General features: G+C 35.3%; 2 protein-coding genes across 3 annotated transcripts; both read right to left on the bottom strand.

The window, feature by feature from the left end:
* Positions 1-841: 841 nt before the first annotated feature.
* LOC144551168 (UPF0496 protein 1-like) lies at positions 842-2,273 on the bottom strand. Its single transcript, XM_078299025.1, has one exon. The coding sequence runs from the start codon at positions 2,113-2,115 to the stop codon at positions 1,012-1,014; it is 1,104 nt and encodes a 367-aa protein (XP_078155151.1). The 5' UTR covers positions 2,116-2,273; the 3' UTR covers positions 842-1,011.
* Positions 2,274-3,027: 754 nt separating this feature from the next.
* PDE318 (P-loop containing nucleoside triphosphate hydrolases superfamily protein) lies at positions 3,028-6,981 on the bottom strand. Of its 2 annotated transcripts, none has more exons than XM_078299022.1 (14): positions 6,754-6,981; positions 6,416-6,549; positions 6,156-6,276; positions 5,868-5,932; positions 5,625-5,738; positions 5,333-5,407; positions 5,062-5,100; positions 4,688-4,759; positions 4,419-4,532; positions 4,260-4,331; positions 3,864-3,900; positions 3,606-3,718; positions 3,341-3,526; positions 3,028-3,255 (listed from the first exon to the last, which is right to left on the bottom strand). In XM_078299022.1, the coding sequence occupies exons 1-14, from the start codon at positions 6,842-6,844 to the stop codon at positions 3,187-3,189; spliced, it is 1,302 nt and encodes a 433-aa protein (XP_078155148.1). In that variant the 5' UTR covers positions 6,845-6,981; the 3' UTR covers positions 3,028-3,186. The 2 variants fall into 2 exon arrangements, with proteins under 2 accessions (XP_078155148.1, XP_078155150.1); XM_078299024.1 differs by having other exon boundaries at positions 6,416-6,646; positions 6,754-6,877.
* Between the last annotated feature and the right edge of the window lie 6,806 nt (positions 6,982-13,787).

Raw genomic sequence — 13,787 nt, 5'->3', positions numbered from 1 at the left:
TGTTCAATGTTTAGGATGCACTTTGCTTTCAAGTTTGAAATTAAAGAGACCTATGGAGAAGCTGAAATATAAGAGAAATTGCACACATGATATATGCGCAAGGACATTTGAAAATATTTCATAAGCTATTTAACAGTATATACGGTGTGCTTTGAGGTTTCAAAACTTGTTTGGTTGAACCTAACAACTGATATAAATATTGCTTTGCTTGCTTCAGTTCATACCTACTCGTAATCTTATTTGCTCCCTTGAGTTCATCTTTTGCAGAACAAATGGATTCTGGTTTTCCAATTTTCAGCTCAATTTTCACTGATCGGGTGCACAAATCAATTTGTTTGGCATTAAATTACCAGACCTCACTGTCATTCAGGTCACCAAAATAGCACTACGAGTGTCAAGAATTATCACAAACTACTTTGATAGAACTACTTTTAGACTGTTAATTGGTATTAAGGCTTTAAGTAAGAAGCAGGGGTGGAACTAGAAAATTTGTATAAAGGTGACTGAAAATTAAAATGTACAATTGTGATCAGTGAGATTTGAACTCAAGATCTCTCAACTAAAAACTAGAATTTTAACCACTAGGCTACAACTAAACATTTACCTTTTATTGAGGGTGGCTAAACTATATATAAATTTAAAAAAGATAATATTCAATACAATTTCTATATGTATAATTAAAATTTTGAAATTATAGGGGTGGCTTAGCCTTTGACTAAGACTTAGATCCACCCCCGGTAGTAAGGCACAACTGAGGTCAAAAATGAAATCATACAATTTTTAATGCAAAGGTAATATATATTAACACAAAAGAAACAACAACACAATGTTGAATGCAACATTTCTGAGCAGAAGAAAAGCAGAAATTGAATTACCAGAAATGCAGGAAGTGGGCATTATTTGCTTATTTTCGATTAAGCCACTTCAGACCAATTACCCATGCTAAATCAGGGGATAATAAGTTAGAACAAAGTAAAAATTTATAATGAGCATACCTATACATTAATCTGCTTAACTCGGATAGTTACTAATCTTTCTTAACACAACAGTTCTAGCCATTCTAATATGCTGTCTATACTGATCATTTTGTTCTCCTAATTGCTCAACACTATTAGTGAAAGCCCCCATCTTTCTCTTAATCTCCTCCATTCCAAGCCGCACCGCCTCATTATCCCTCAGAACAAAATCAGTATAATCCAACATTGACCTGATCTGAATCTCTAAATTCTCAGTGAGAGCCTTAATTGAATCCAAGTCGGATATAGCCATAAAAGTACCAAATTGCATTGTGCTTATAACACCTATCTCACCTCTAGTTGCATTCTGATATCCCTTAAATAATGAATCGATCCATGTCCCCACTGACCCAATTGGGACTGCCACTGCTGCAGTTGCAAGAGCAGTAAGAAGAGGAGGGGCTGATACAGAGGCTGCAATAATTGAACACAATACTACAGCCACAAAAGCCGCTACAAAGATTAAGCTCGAAATCTTTCTCCAAGAATTGATTGACTTCAGCTTATTATCGAGTTTGTTCTTTCTCTGGAGCATTTTCTCAAGCATATTTAGATGCTTGATTCGCACCGACTCCAGCACTTGAAAGAATTCAGGTGTGAATGGTTCACCCATCTGCTTAAACCTCTCTAACTCCTGCAGTGTCAAAGAAAAGTTAATTTCTTGATTACAGCTTTCTTCTTCAAATTTATTTAACGCCAATTGGATGGAAATTTGGCCATCTCGCGCCCTTTTTAGACAGCTCTCCAAGCAATTGCAAAAGTCAAGCGACTCGATGCTGGCATTGAAGTATTCCTCAACAAGCTGAAACAGATCGGGACAATTCCATATATCTCTCTTCGCCTCAAGAAGCATTGTCACCACTTCACGGTTCAGGTCGAATAGGCCTCCAGTGACTTCCAAGAGGGAACTGAAGGAGAGGGACCGCATGGGTCCAGTGAGGCTGGCCATAGAAGAGACGACACGCGTCGTCCGCTGCTGTAAGTTTGCGTCGAAGGACTGGATCTGGGGATCGGAGCGGCATTGTGCCAAGTAAGACCTCAGCTCGGTTGATTCTGAAGAGGTGCTGTCGCTTCTCGACCTGCTGAGTTTACAGCCCATGGAGTCGAAATTTGGGAGCAATCAGATTGTGGATTGACTGTCTAGCAGCAGCAGAATTGATGGAAGAGGAAGAAAGAGGAGAGAGGGGAAACTGCGTGGACTGTTGACTGGGGAAGTGGGGATGCAGCTTCATGGACTCATGGTCGAGACGAGAAGTCAATTTTGACAAGCTGATTAGATGTGACACCCTCAAATGATTGTTCAATACTTAAATTTTTGTCTTACTAAATGTTGCTGAGGTTACTGACATGTGAGGACCCACATTTATTCTTTGGGCAATCGTTCGAAATGGGTAGCTACACAAAGTACACTAGAGAAAGAGCCAGAAGCGAAAGTTTTGTGCGTTCATGGTCAATGGGCTGCTCCTTTCGACGTAAGAGACTCATGATCTTAAATGGGGCCTAGAGGCCTTTTATTTGAAAAAGAGGGTTGGGTTAACTATCTAATATTTTAATATTTACAAAAAATATCTCAATCAGATTTTCAACATGGACTTTGACACAATATATTAACTTTTGTCACCAGATGAAAGACTGATTTTCTATAAATTTTTGTCTTTATTTTCACAGACAAAGAATCAAATTATTTCTATAAACATTATGACATTGTTGAAACGGAGCTAGAAAATTGAGATTTGAGAGAGTGAAAATATATCATTATATTTATTTTATAAAATAGACAAAAATATTAATGAACAAAAATTTTAATTTTCAATTTATATAAAGGTAAGCTCTTTTTTCCTCACCAACATTGGCCGCCGCTGCATATCGCAATAGTAGAGAACAAAAAGTATTTAATGAACTCATTGAACGCAAAAAAAAAATGTGCTAAATACAACACAACCTATCTTAATGTACTTCTTGTTGTGAGATCTAGTTTGATGTATATTGCACAAGTCACGTGATTCTTCCATTGCAATTAGTATAACCATAAAACCTTTTCATCTTACAATGCTAATAGCAACTCAATTCACAGCCGGATGATTCCATGATCGCATGGGTGTATTTATCATATAGACGAACATTTGCTTCTCTCTTTAAATACTTCAATGAAGTGAAGGTGGATTATACATCATGACTCCTCTTTCGCTGGTAGTCGTGTCATTTGTGAGAGTAGCAGCTGGTAAACTTTTGCTTTGAGCTGCCAGTTAAAAGGAGGATAAATGTCAAATAATCCAAGTTATGTGAAATTGGAAGCAGACAGGTTAGATTCTATTTGAACTTACCTCTTCAACACCTACTCCAGTTGTTATTGACACTGGGATTGCACCTTCTGGACCAAATGATTTATATCTATCCAAATCATCTAACACATGAACTGAAGCTGAGGGCTCCAAAAGATCGCATTTAGAAACTACATCAAGCCATAATTTATCCCCATACTTCTCCTTAATGTCTTTGTAAATGCTAAACTGAAACAAAAAGTCACCTATTGAAAAGGAGAAGATTTGAACGGACATAATAAATGCTACAAGGTGTTGTATTATTTGCCTGATCATTAGATGTGGTCCCACAATCCCCGGAGAGATCGTGAACGTAGAGGACAGCAGTCGGCAGATGTGAAAGAACTGCTAGGGTTAGCCTCTCTATATTGTTTCTCTCATCTATGCCAAAGGAGTGAAGAAAAATGTGTGAGAATGTACCATTTTAGCTCATCTCAAGTAGAACAAAAGGTTTGATATTAGAAGAATTAGAAAGGACTAAACATAAAGTAGGTAACTGGGACGAAGTAGGTAACTGGGACGCTACCTTCGCGTCTTCGCAAGAGTCCTGGAGTATCTGTAACCTACAAATTTTTAATCTCATTTTCTAAGTTAATTATTAACTAAAACTACAAAGAATAAGAAACATAATTCATATTAGTGCTGGTTCTTAGTTTTATTCTGGGCTTTATCAAATCAGCATTGTATTGGGATGGTATAGTAGTATGAGTGTGACAGTTAATGTACGCTGATAGAAGCTATTCTTTGCATCATCACTGATTCGCTCGCTCCAATTTGAACCAAAACAGATTTGAACCATCTTAGTTTAGTTCCATTGAAAACCTTAACAAAGCCATTAAACAGCTGGTACCATCCTGAAGTATAAGGTACCATACCAGTGATGGCAGTGCCAATTCATGAAACTACCAAAATATTTATTAACCTGAAATCGCTCGAAGTTCAACATGATATGTCCCATCAAAACCCCTCTAGTTGTGAAAGGGTAATTGCAAACCTGAGTAAAAGACCAATGTTGTATTAATACAGTTCTCCTGAATTAATTTGTGAAAAATTGGGAAAGAAACTTTTCTTATGGTTGAACCTCAGGTTTTCCAGATGAAAGAATTCGAACTAATGACGATTTTCCCACATTTGGTGCGCCCACAAGACAAAGTGTTGGGAGATACGGATCAATTACCGGCATACAACGTAGACTCTACACCAATAACCAACATTTAATCAAACATTAAAAAACAAGTTCTTTTATTGGAATATTGTAATACAAAAATTTGAATTCAGGAATGAACATACATTACCTCAGCCACATATACTGAAGTATAGAAGGAAAAAACAGTAATACTATTCATATACCTTGGCAACATGTAATAAATCATCGAGAGCGTTCATCCCTTGATTGAAAGCTTCCTGAAGCTTTTTCCGACCCTTCGAATATTATATTAGAGAATAAAGAACAATATCAGTAAACATTGAGTGAAATGCTAACAACAATGATCATGTAAAAGAACTACCCAAACATACAGCAGAAACTTAATGATTATCTAAAATACAGTTTAATGTGTGTTGCTCTTTCTTAAATCAGAGATTTGTCATACTAATTAAAAATCAAAGAAACCAATATATTTATATGTCAAGGCATTTTTTAGTGATTGCATGGGTGAGGCCATTAACATGACCAAAATTAATTAGACACGGGAATTTTATGTAAACCAAAATTTAACACTAACCTCACTGAGTCGCTCTTCTGCCTCGCGCTTTGTTGTTGACTGTCAAGGTTAAACATTTAGCCTGAATAAAATTCTACTCTTTCAACATAGCAAGTTGTATAAATTCATCAACTGATCTGATACGGATTTTCCAAAACTAGTAATCTCAAGCTACGAGATAGGCTAGAGCAAACACACAAGTGATGAATATCAGATCTTTTATAAGAAGTTACAGACTTCTGAGGAACGATGTGTTTCCAAATAACACAAGGGGTAAATTAGTTAGGTTCACCTTAGCACAGAGAGATGCGTGTTCTTTTCCTACAGATATGAGCCTTTTCCTAAGAGAATCCACTCTTCGTAGTACCTACACAATACACCACAAGACCCAAAATAAGCTCCTTGTGGTGAAAATGGAATAAAACAACATAAATAAATTCTGAAACTTGGATTTGCGGAGATGGCTGCTTGACATTGACTACAGAATTACAGATCCATATTCCATAAATTTATTCCAAGTATTTCAATCCACCATATATAAGGAAGGATATAATTTTGTACACCAATGGAAAAAATAAAGAAACCTTCTCATAGTTACCCTCCCCAAAAGTTAGCTCAATAAGAGAGCACTCATAGGGATGCAGAAACTTTTTATTGGGGAAGATCTCAACATAGGTTCGCAAGGGAACTGCTAATTCCTGAAAAGAAAAAATGACAATCATTGAGTTTTTTTACTGTGAGCTGAGATGAGTAAATCAATTCAGGACATAACCTTCTTTTCTGTTATACAAAATCACTCAGGATGGCTAATAAAGATATTAACTTACTTTCATTAGTGTATCAAGTTGTTTTGCAGCTCTGTTACGCTCACGCTTTGCAATGTTTGCAATTCCTAATAGAAGTAGATGGAGATAAAACTACATATTAAATGGAAGTTCGCAAAGGGCATTTGAATTTGAATTTGTTTTGTGTTTTCTTTTTTCTTCCTTACAATGAAGGGCAGATTAGACATTGATAGGAATATGTACAAAATCTCATTAGGAACATATATTATATACACACTAATTAGGAGTACATAACGAGCATAATATATAGTCCACAAAAACTGAATGTACCCTTTGTTGGGGTAACATTTCTTGCTTTCCTCTGAGCTGAGGAGAGAATATCGATCGCCGGCATGACCATTGGTAATTTTTGAAATGCTCCAACACTTTGATTATTACTAAGAGATTTTTCCTGAATAACAAGGTGTGAGGCGCATTAAAATTGGGAACAATATTATTATATCTCTAACAAAAATAGAAACTATTAACCGTATCAAGTTCAAGTAGCTCTGGTTCAAGTGAAAATTACAAAAAAGAAATAGATAAATTACCTCCTTGGGGCTATGCGAATGCACCACGGGAGGTATTTTACCCCCATCTTGGGTAACTTCACAGATTGAAGAATGCAATTGATGACAAAACCAAACGGAAGCACCTCTTGTCCCATTTTTACCTGATATAAATCCTAAAATACGAAAAGACAGAACTACGCCCATTAGCTGTTGAGTCAAACGTGATGCCTCTAACACGTTTGATAAAATGCCCCAACGAAATTCCAGCAACTTCAAAGGCTTTCATAGAAGTAGTGGTGTCCAAAAGAAATTGAAGTGGGACCAAAACAAGGCAAAGACTCAAAGATATAAAACAAAAAGAAGTTGAGGTCACACACCTAGTGTCTTTCTTTTACTCCACGTGGATGCCTTGGAAGAAGGAATCGACCATTTGTGTAACAAGTTAAAAGCCCTGCTGGTGCTGCTCATCTCAAGGTGAGAGAAAGAGAGAGAGGGAGTGAGCTATAGTGAGCTTGCTTCGACCTTTTCAACCTTCACAGGAGTCAGGAGAGCATTCTCTGCTTTTCACTCTTCCCAGGTGCGGAGATTGAGATTCGCGCGATTAGGTAGGAAAAATTTCGCAAGATGCGGTGGAACACAGCAAGGTCGCTGAATGATAGCGGGTCGAACTTGGGCCTCAGTTGGGCTGACAGCTAAATTGTAGGCCGGTAATGAAAAATATTTTCCAACAGCTAGATAGATACGTAGGCTTTTTAGTGGGCTTTGCGGTGTGTATTTAGAACTTGTATCCTCTGCATTAACTCAAATTTTGAGTTAAGATCTGGACCGACCGATTTAGATATGCACTGGGTTCAGATTCCCAAAGTAATCCAACTTTTGAGTTTTGAATTGGGACTGTCCGATTTGAATCTACTCGAGGTTGTCTCGAGATTCAAATTTGTTATTCAGGATGTGTGCCTCTACTTCGGCTAGATCGTCACGGATTCGAATCAGACGGTCCCGATCCAAAACCCAAAAATTGAGTTACATCATTGGATCCGAATTCCTTTGATCTCCGTGTATTATAGGTGTGGATCGGATTGATCTGAATTTTGATCGCACGGTATAAAAGATATGTTATGCAGAGCATGCAGAATTGCAGATTCATATATTTATCGGGATAAATAATGAAATCAAAATAACACTGTTAATATTTTTATTTATTTATAAATTGATGAGTAACTCTCTGCAGCCGATGATGTAAAATTTTCACCTATACATCGGTAAGAGGAAGGAAAAGCTTCTATCAATAATATTTTTAAGCTAGCATTTTATCTGTTCATTTATCAATTTTAATCAGTAAAAATAATTAATTATTTGTGACTATCTTTTATGGGTAATATTCACTGCCAATAAGTTTAATAAAAAATAACACCGCAGAGCAAAATGACAGCATTACATTTTCTCTACTTTTCGTATGAACCTATATTGTGGCCGATGGAGCAAGAGAGTATGGAGACAAAAAAAAAAACCTATATTGTGGCAGACCTAATCACAAGTAACAAATTCTTCATTCGGCAACAAGAGATTAAACCTTCTTAAAATTTAATCTGCTTTCTTTAACTTAATAGACGTAATAAAAACATAACGTGTTTTACAATTAGAACACAAGCAATTCAGAATTCGTAAATCCAAAATAGAATAGTAAAAGAATTTAAATCTTACCGTTCTGAAGTGATTACATCTTTAGGTAGAAGCGTTAATACTAATCTTCAATGGTTTTCTTCAGATCAGATGATGGAGATCTTAAACGTTTTCTTTACTTCTCTCTTTCAATAAAAAATAAAGTGGACGAAACGTTTTTAGAATGAGATCCCTCAAAATCAATAAGTCAAAAAACGCTATCAGTCGTTTTTGACGGGCAAATAGAATAATTGTACGGTTGGACCGACCCGAGGCCAAGTAGCTTCGACCAGAGTAGCCGGAGTCGATTCGTCTATTTTATTTTATTATTGTAATATGCTCTTCTCGTTTTTCCTCTCTTTCTTTCGCTTCTTATTTTGAAATTACTCAAATCTTAACAATATAACATGTCAAGCCTACACTTATATATTTTCTGTTAAAACATCATATTTTTTGGAAAAATAGGCAGAGCCCTTCCATTGAGATATAAAATGGCAAAATACAAATGTTCCAAATGAAAAAATAGAATGAAAAATAGGAAACTACCCAAAAGATAAAGCCTATCCAACAAGTATAAGCATGCCATCAAAACAGAGAGCGCATGTCAATAAAGTTCCCTATTACAAGCATCTGAAATTAAAGGCCTTAACATAGAGTACCAACAAAACTGAGGTATATAACACATTTTATTACAAATTTCAGAATGCATGCCAGTAAAAGGGCATGTCAATAGTATCAAGTGACCATGATGGTCGGTACCGCTGGAACAGTGGGCGCAATAGGTATGTCAAGAGCAAGCAAAGGAGAGAGGGATTGCAGGGGAATCATATCCAAGTCTTCAGGGATCCAGCATTTAGTAAAACGCACCACAGCCCTTTTTTTAGTACCTGTCCAGTAATCCAACACAGAGCAAATTAGTAATATCAGATTTCTAATTGTGGGAATTGGGTGATTATCAAAGCATATCGAATTTCTAGTTTTCCATATACACCAACATATAGCACTCACTACCAATAACATGGCTTCTCTTTTTTTGATAGTCATGGATTGAGCCAATAGTTGTATATTTTCTAAAGAAGTCCAATCCCCATAAAAATCTTGGAATTTACCCATCCAAAACCAGATTTTAGCAGTGTAAATTAAAACATCATATTTGACCTATCTGTTCCAATATGATGGGCCTAAAAAAATCAATGTCTTGTTTATCTATGGGCAGGGGCGGACTCACTGTAGCACAGGGGTGGAGAGCCCTCCTGAATTTTCAAACAATGCTAAAAATCAGCTTATTTCAGTTCTATTCCTCTCTGGAATTTAAATTGCCCTCTAGAGTCCAATATAAATTGTCTGTAGCCCAATCTGGAGCCCAACTAGATTTGGCAGAGCGAAACTTGTTTTTGACGGAGCCCAACTTATTTTTTGGTGAAGCCCATCTACAGTGTTTGCCTTGGATGCAATTTTGAAAGTGCATTTTATTGAGGAAGAGTTCAAGTTGATTGCCCTGTGCATTAATCCAAATCTCAAGAAGAAATAAATTAATCATTCTCTACAAATATCGTCGATTATCCAATTTATCACAACATAAGTTGGGCTCCACCAAAACTCAGCGCCATTTTGAGAGAGAGAGAGAGAGAGCGAGCTGCGTCAAATTTGAAATGGGATATGCTATTTTGAACGATATGTTATTTGAATCTGATTATTGCCCCTCCCCTGTCTATGGGCATCTTTCTCATGCATGCACCTGCTCACCGATCTACTGGAAGAAATAAGGAAAACAAAAAGAGTGAGTCTATGGTACTATGCATATTACAATTTGTTACCGTGCTACAGCTCTATATTTGAGTTTTCAAATCCTAACAGTCGATTCGAACCGTTCATCTTATTCTCCATATTAATATGTGTTTGGAGATCAAATTTTACATTTTTTGAAATCTTTTTACTATTTTTTTAGATTTATTGAAAATCACTATTTTTGGATGGTCCAGAATTTTCAGATCAAGTGATTTTCTAAATATCTAAAAAAATAGTAAAAAAATTTCAAAAAATGTAAAATTTGGTCTCCAAACACATATTAATATGGAGAACAAGATGAACGGTTCGGATCGACCGTTAGGATTTGAAAACTCAAATATAGAGCCGTAGCACGGTAACAACCCGTCATATGCATAGTACCATAGACTCACTCAAACAAAAATCACCCTCACGCATGATCGATCGAACTTGATACGTGCAGTTTACAAAACTGACACCGTACCGCTCAACTATAGGAACTTTATTGCTTTTAAAAATTTACATAATCGATAAATAAACTTAACAGACTGTTTGCAAGCTACATCTTAAATCTTGCACCTCACCTTGTATGTCTCCAGGCCCGGTCTTATCTGAAATGTTCAGTGTCGAGCCAAATGAATAGAGCGTTGAATCGGACAGGTATGGACGGACTGGCAGACCAATAGATTAAATTCTCCGGAAGTTTTTAAATATATCATACTTTCAAAAAAAGATAAATCAAACAACTATGATTTTTGAAAAATTCGAATTTTGACACGGCCGCATTCCCTAGATGGGGCCACCTTATTTCGGGCCGTATCTAGGGGATGCAGCCACCCTTTTTTTTCGTTCAGATTGAATTGCTGCACTTGAAGGAAAAAAAAAAAAAAACGGTGGCCATATCTCCTAGATGCGACATGCAGAAAAGTGGCCGCATCCTCGTCGAAATTTGAAATTTTCAAAAAACATAATGGTTTGGTTTATCTTTTTTGGAGTTATGGTGTAGTTAAAAATTTCGGGCCGACACGTGATGATAATTTAGTATGCCAGCCCATCCATACTTACCTGATTTACTATCTATTGGCGTATATCAGCATATTTTTCTCCATGTATACAAATTAATCAGACTTTTTTTTTCGTTAAGTATGTCAATGAAATCCGTTTACCTTACCTGTATCATATTCGATAAAACAGGTATGAGTAAAAAAAAAAATTTGTTAACTTATTGGGTATGGATTCTTTTTTTGTTAGATGAATGAATATGGGTACGGATAAAGATTATTCCGTACCCGTTAGGTAACGGATAATTATATAAAATAAATTATATCATAAGAAGAATATTATGCTAAACATTATACCTTTTTATTTGAATGTTTTATTATTTAGTTAAGGAATTGAATTTGTTAGAAGAGATATTTGTGATTTTGATTTTTTTTTCTTAATAAAAAACTATTACTTATAATTAATTGCATATTTATATTTTAATTTCATATTAGTAATTGTGATTGCATATGTATGACATGATAAGTTTTGATGGTTTATTTGTTAAAATAATAAAACTATTATATTTGTTTTATTCGTTATTCGTCCACTACCATTTTGTTACCCGCTAATTTTAACGGGTATGTATAGGGTAGGGTAAGACAAATTTTTAACGGATATGAGTAGGATATAAGTAATGTCAATTTTCAGTGGATGTGGGTATGAAAATGATTCCACCCTACCTGTATCGTACCTATTGACACCCCTACTTCTGAGCATGTTCCTCGCTTAGTTTATATTTCTGGAGGCCAGTTTGGTAGACGTAAGATTTTATTTACTAATGAATAATAGAAAGTTCTTAATTAATCTAAGTTCAAGTCTTGTCGAAAAAGTATACACTTTAATTAAAAGATCAGATCAATGTGTTCTTATGCTTTCCTTCAATTGCACAGAAATCGTCAAAATGAATTTTAGAAGAACCATAATTATGACCAGTTTACTTTGTTTTAGTTAGATTGATAAAAAATTGACTCAAAGTTTTAATTTTGGATGAAACATAACATAGGACTATATTAATTAAGTTGTGTAAATCTATCTACTTTGTATGTTATTATAGAATTTCATCGTCATGAACATGTCAGCACCTAAATAGTATCTCATCTAATATAATTAAGTTATCTAAATCCTTACATCAATAGGAAATTAGGAATAGATTGCGAACTTGTCAACTTGACAAACCAATTCAATTAGATATCAAATAAAACCACAAGTGAAGGACACATCAGCAAAGGATAAACAGCTCGAGGAGCAAGCGAAAGCAATAATTCGTGCGACCCGTGCTGAGATCGCAACAACACTGAAACACTGAAAAAGATGAAGAAATAGGTGATTGCGGAGATGGAGGCAAAACTGGCTGGGGAGCAGCAGTGCATCGAGGCTAAGCTCGTATTTTTGTCGTAAGTGTCCGGTTCGCTGTGTCTATCACACGTACGTACCGTGTCGTGTTGATGCGCAAAGAGAGACACATCTAGCCGCAACACTACATACCAGCAATTCACTGGTTGCAGTATTTTCATTTATGAGTTTATTATTAGAGTGAGTCTATGGTACTATGCATAGCACGATTTGATATGTAATACAAATTAATATTTTTGTTTTTAAAATTCTAACGATCGATCACTCGATCCAAACCATTCAACATGATTTCATTGAATATGTACTTGCAGACCGAATTTTATATTTTTTTTTAGAATTTTTTCACTATTTTTAAAGAAAGATAGAAAATCACTGTTTTTGAATGGTCCATAATTTTTAGATTAAATGATTTTCTTCCTATCTTAAAAAATAGAAAAATCAGTCTGCAAGTACATATTTATATGGGATCATATTAAAAGGTTTGGATTGACCGTTATAATTTTAAAAATAGAAATATTAACTCATATTACGAACCAACCTGTGATATGCATAGTATCATAGACTCACTTTTATTATTAAGTAATCATGGTACATACAAAATTTACAATAACTGCTTAAGGAATCAAATTATTTGTAGTGATAGCATAAAAGGATCATGAATTTATTTCTCCATGTAACTTCGTTTTTACGACAATGTTGTTGTGTTGTTGTATTTTTTTCGTCAGGTTCTGCATTTTAATTATTGTAACAAAACAACGTGATTATCTATTTTTGCCCTCAATGATTGTCATTGCTTACTCTCGCTCAAATGTGAAAAAACAGTGAATAGAATAAAAGATAAAATGTAACAAAATTTGTAGAATAAACGAGTTCAAGATGAACATTGTTTTCCTCATCGTTTGATAAAGCGAGACTATTTTTCTATACATAAATGTGGAATTCCAAAAAAGAAAAAAAAAATTGCAATATACCGTCGTGTTTGTGTTTATGGGTGTGGCATTTTTTTCAATTTTTTAGTTTAACCAAGGAAAAGATATAAGATTTTTAAAGGAAAGAGAAGAGAACTAAAAAGGAATGAGAGTAAATTGAGAGAAGGTGAAAGTTTTACATGAGACTCAGGTATTTTGTCAAGAAATTTTGGAGAGAAAGTATTTTGTTTGATTTTTTTTTTTCAATAAAGATTATTTTATCAAATTTTCCGTTGAAATCATTTCTTAGATAGCAAGAGCATTACGGTGGGGAGGCAGTTTGATACCATATATATCAGAGTTGTTTAATATGCATCAAAATTTGTACAAGCAACTCAAACATATGTGATAATTATGTATATTTCACACGAATCTTAATGCGGTTCAAACAATTCCAACTTTATTTCGAACCAAATTGCCCATCGGATCGCCTCAATTCCGGAGCATCAAGGCCTTTCGGGTGTCCGATTTGAATCAGACGATTCAGATAGGTGCTCGGAAAATATAATCTGGTCCGTTTTACTTTAGATCGGAGAATGGTATTAGAATAACAAGCACTGCATGAGTCGTGACCAATTTGGGCAACCCCCAAATCACAATCACCCGTTTCCCTATTA

The sequence above is a fragment of the Carex rostrata genome, chromosome 3, assembly GCF_964058835.1.
Source record: "Carex rostrata chromosome 3, lpCarRost1.2, whole genome shotgun sequence".
In the NCBI taxonomy this organism is placed as follows: Eukaryota; Viridiplantae; Streptophyta; class Magnoliopsida; order Poales; family Cyperaceae; genus Carex; species Carex rostrata.
Note: the sequence above shows the minus strand (reverse complement) of the source record. Positions and strands in the feature narration are given on the sequence as shown.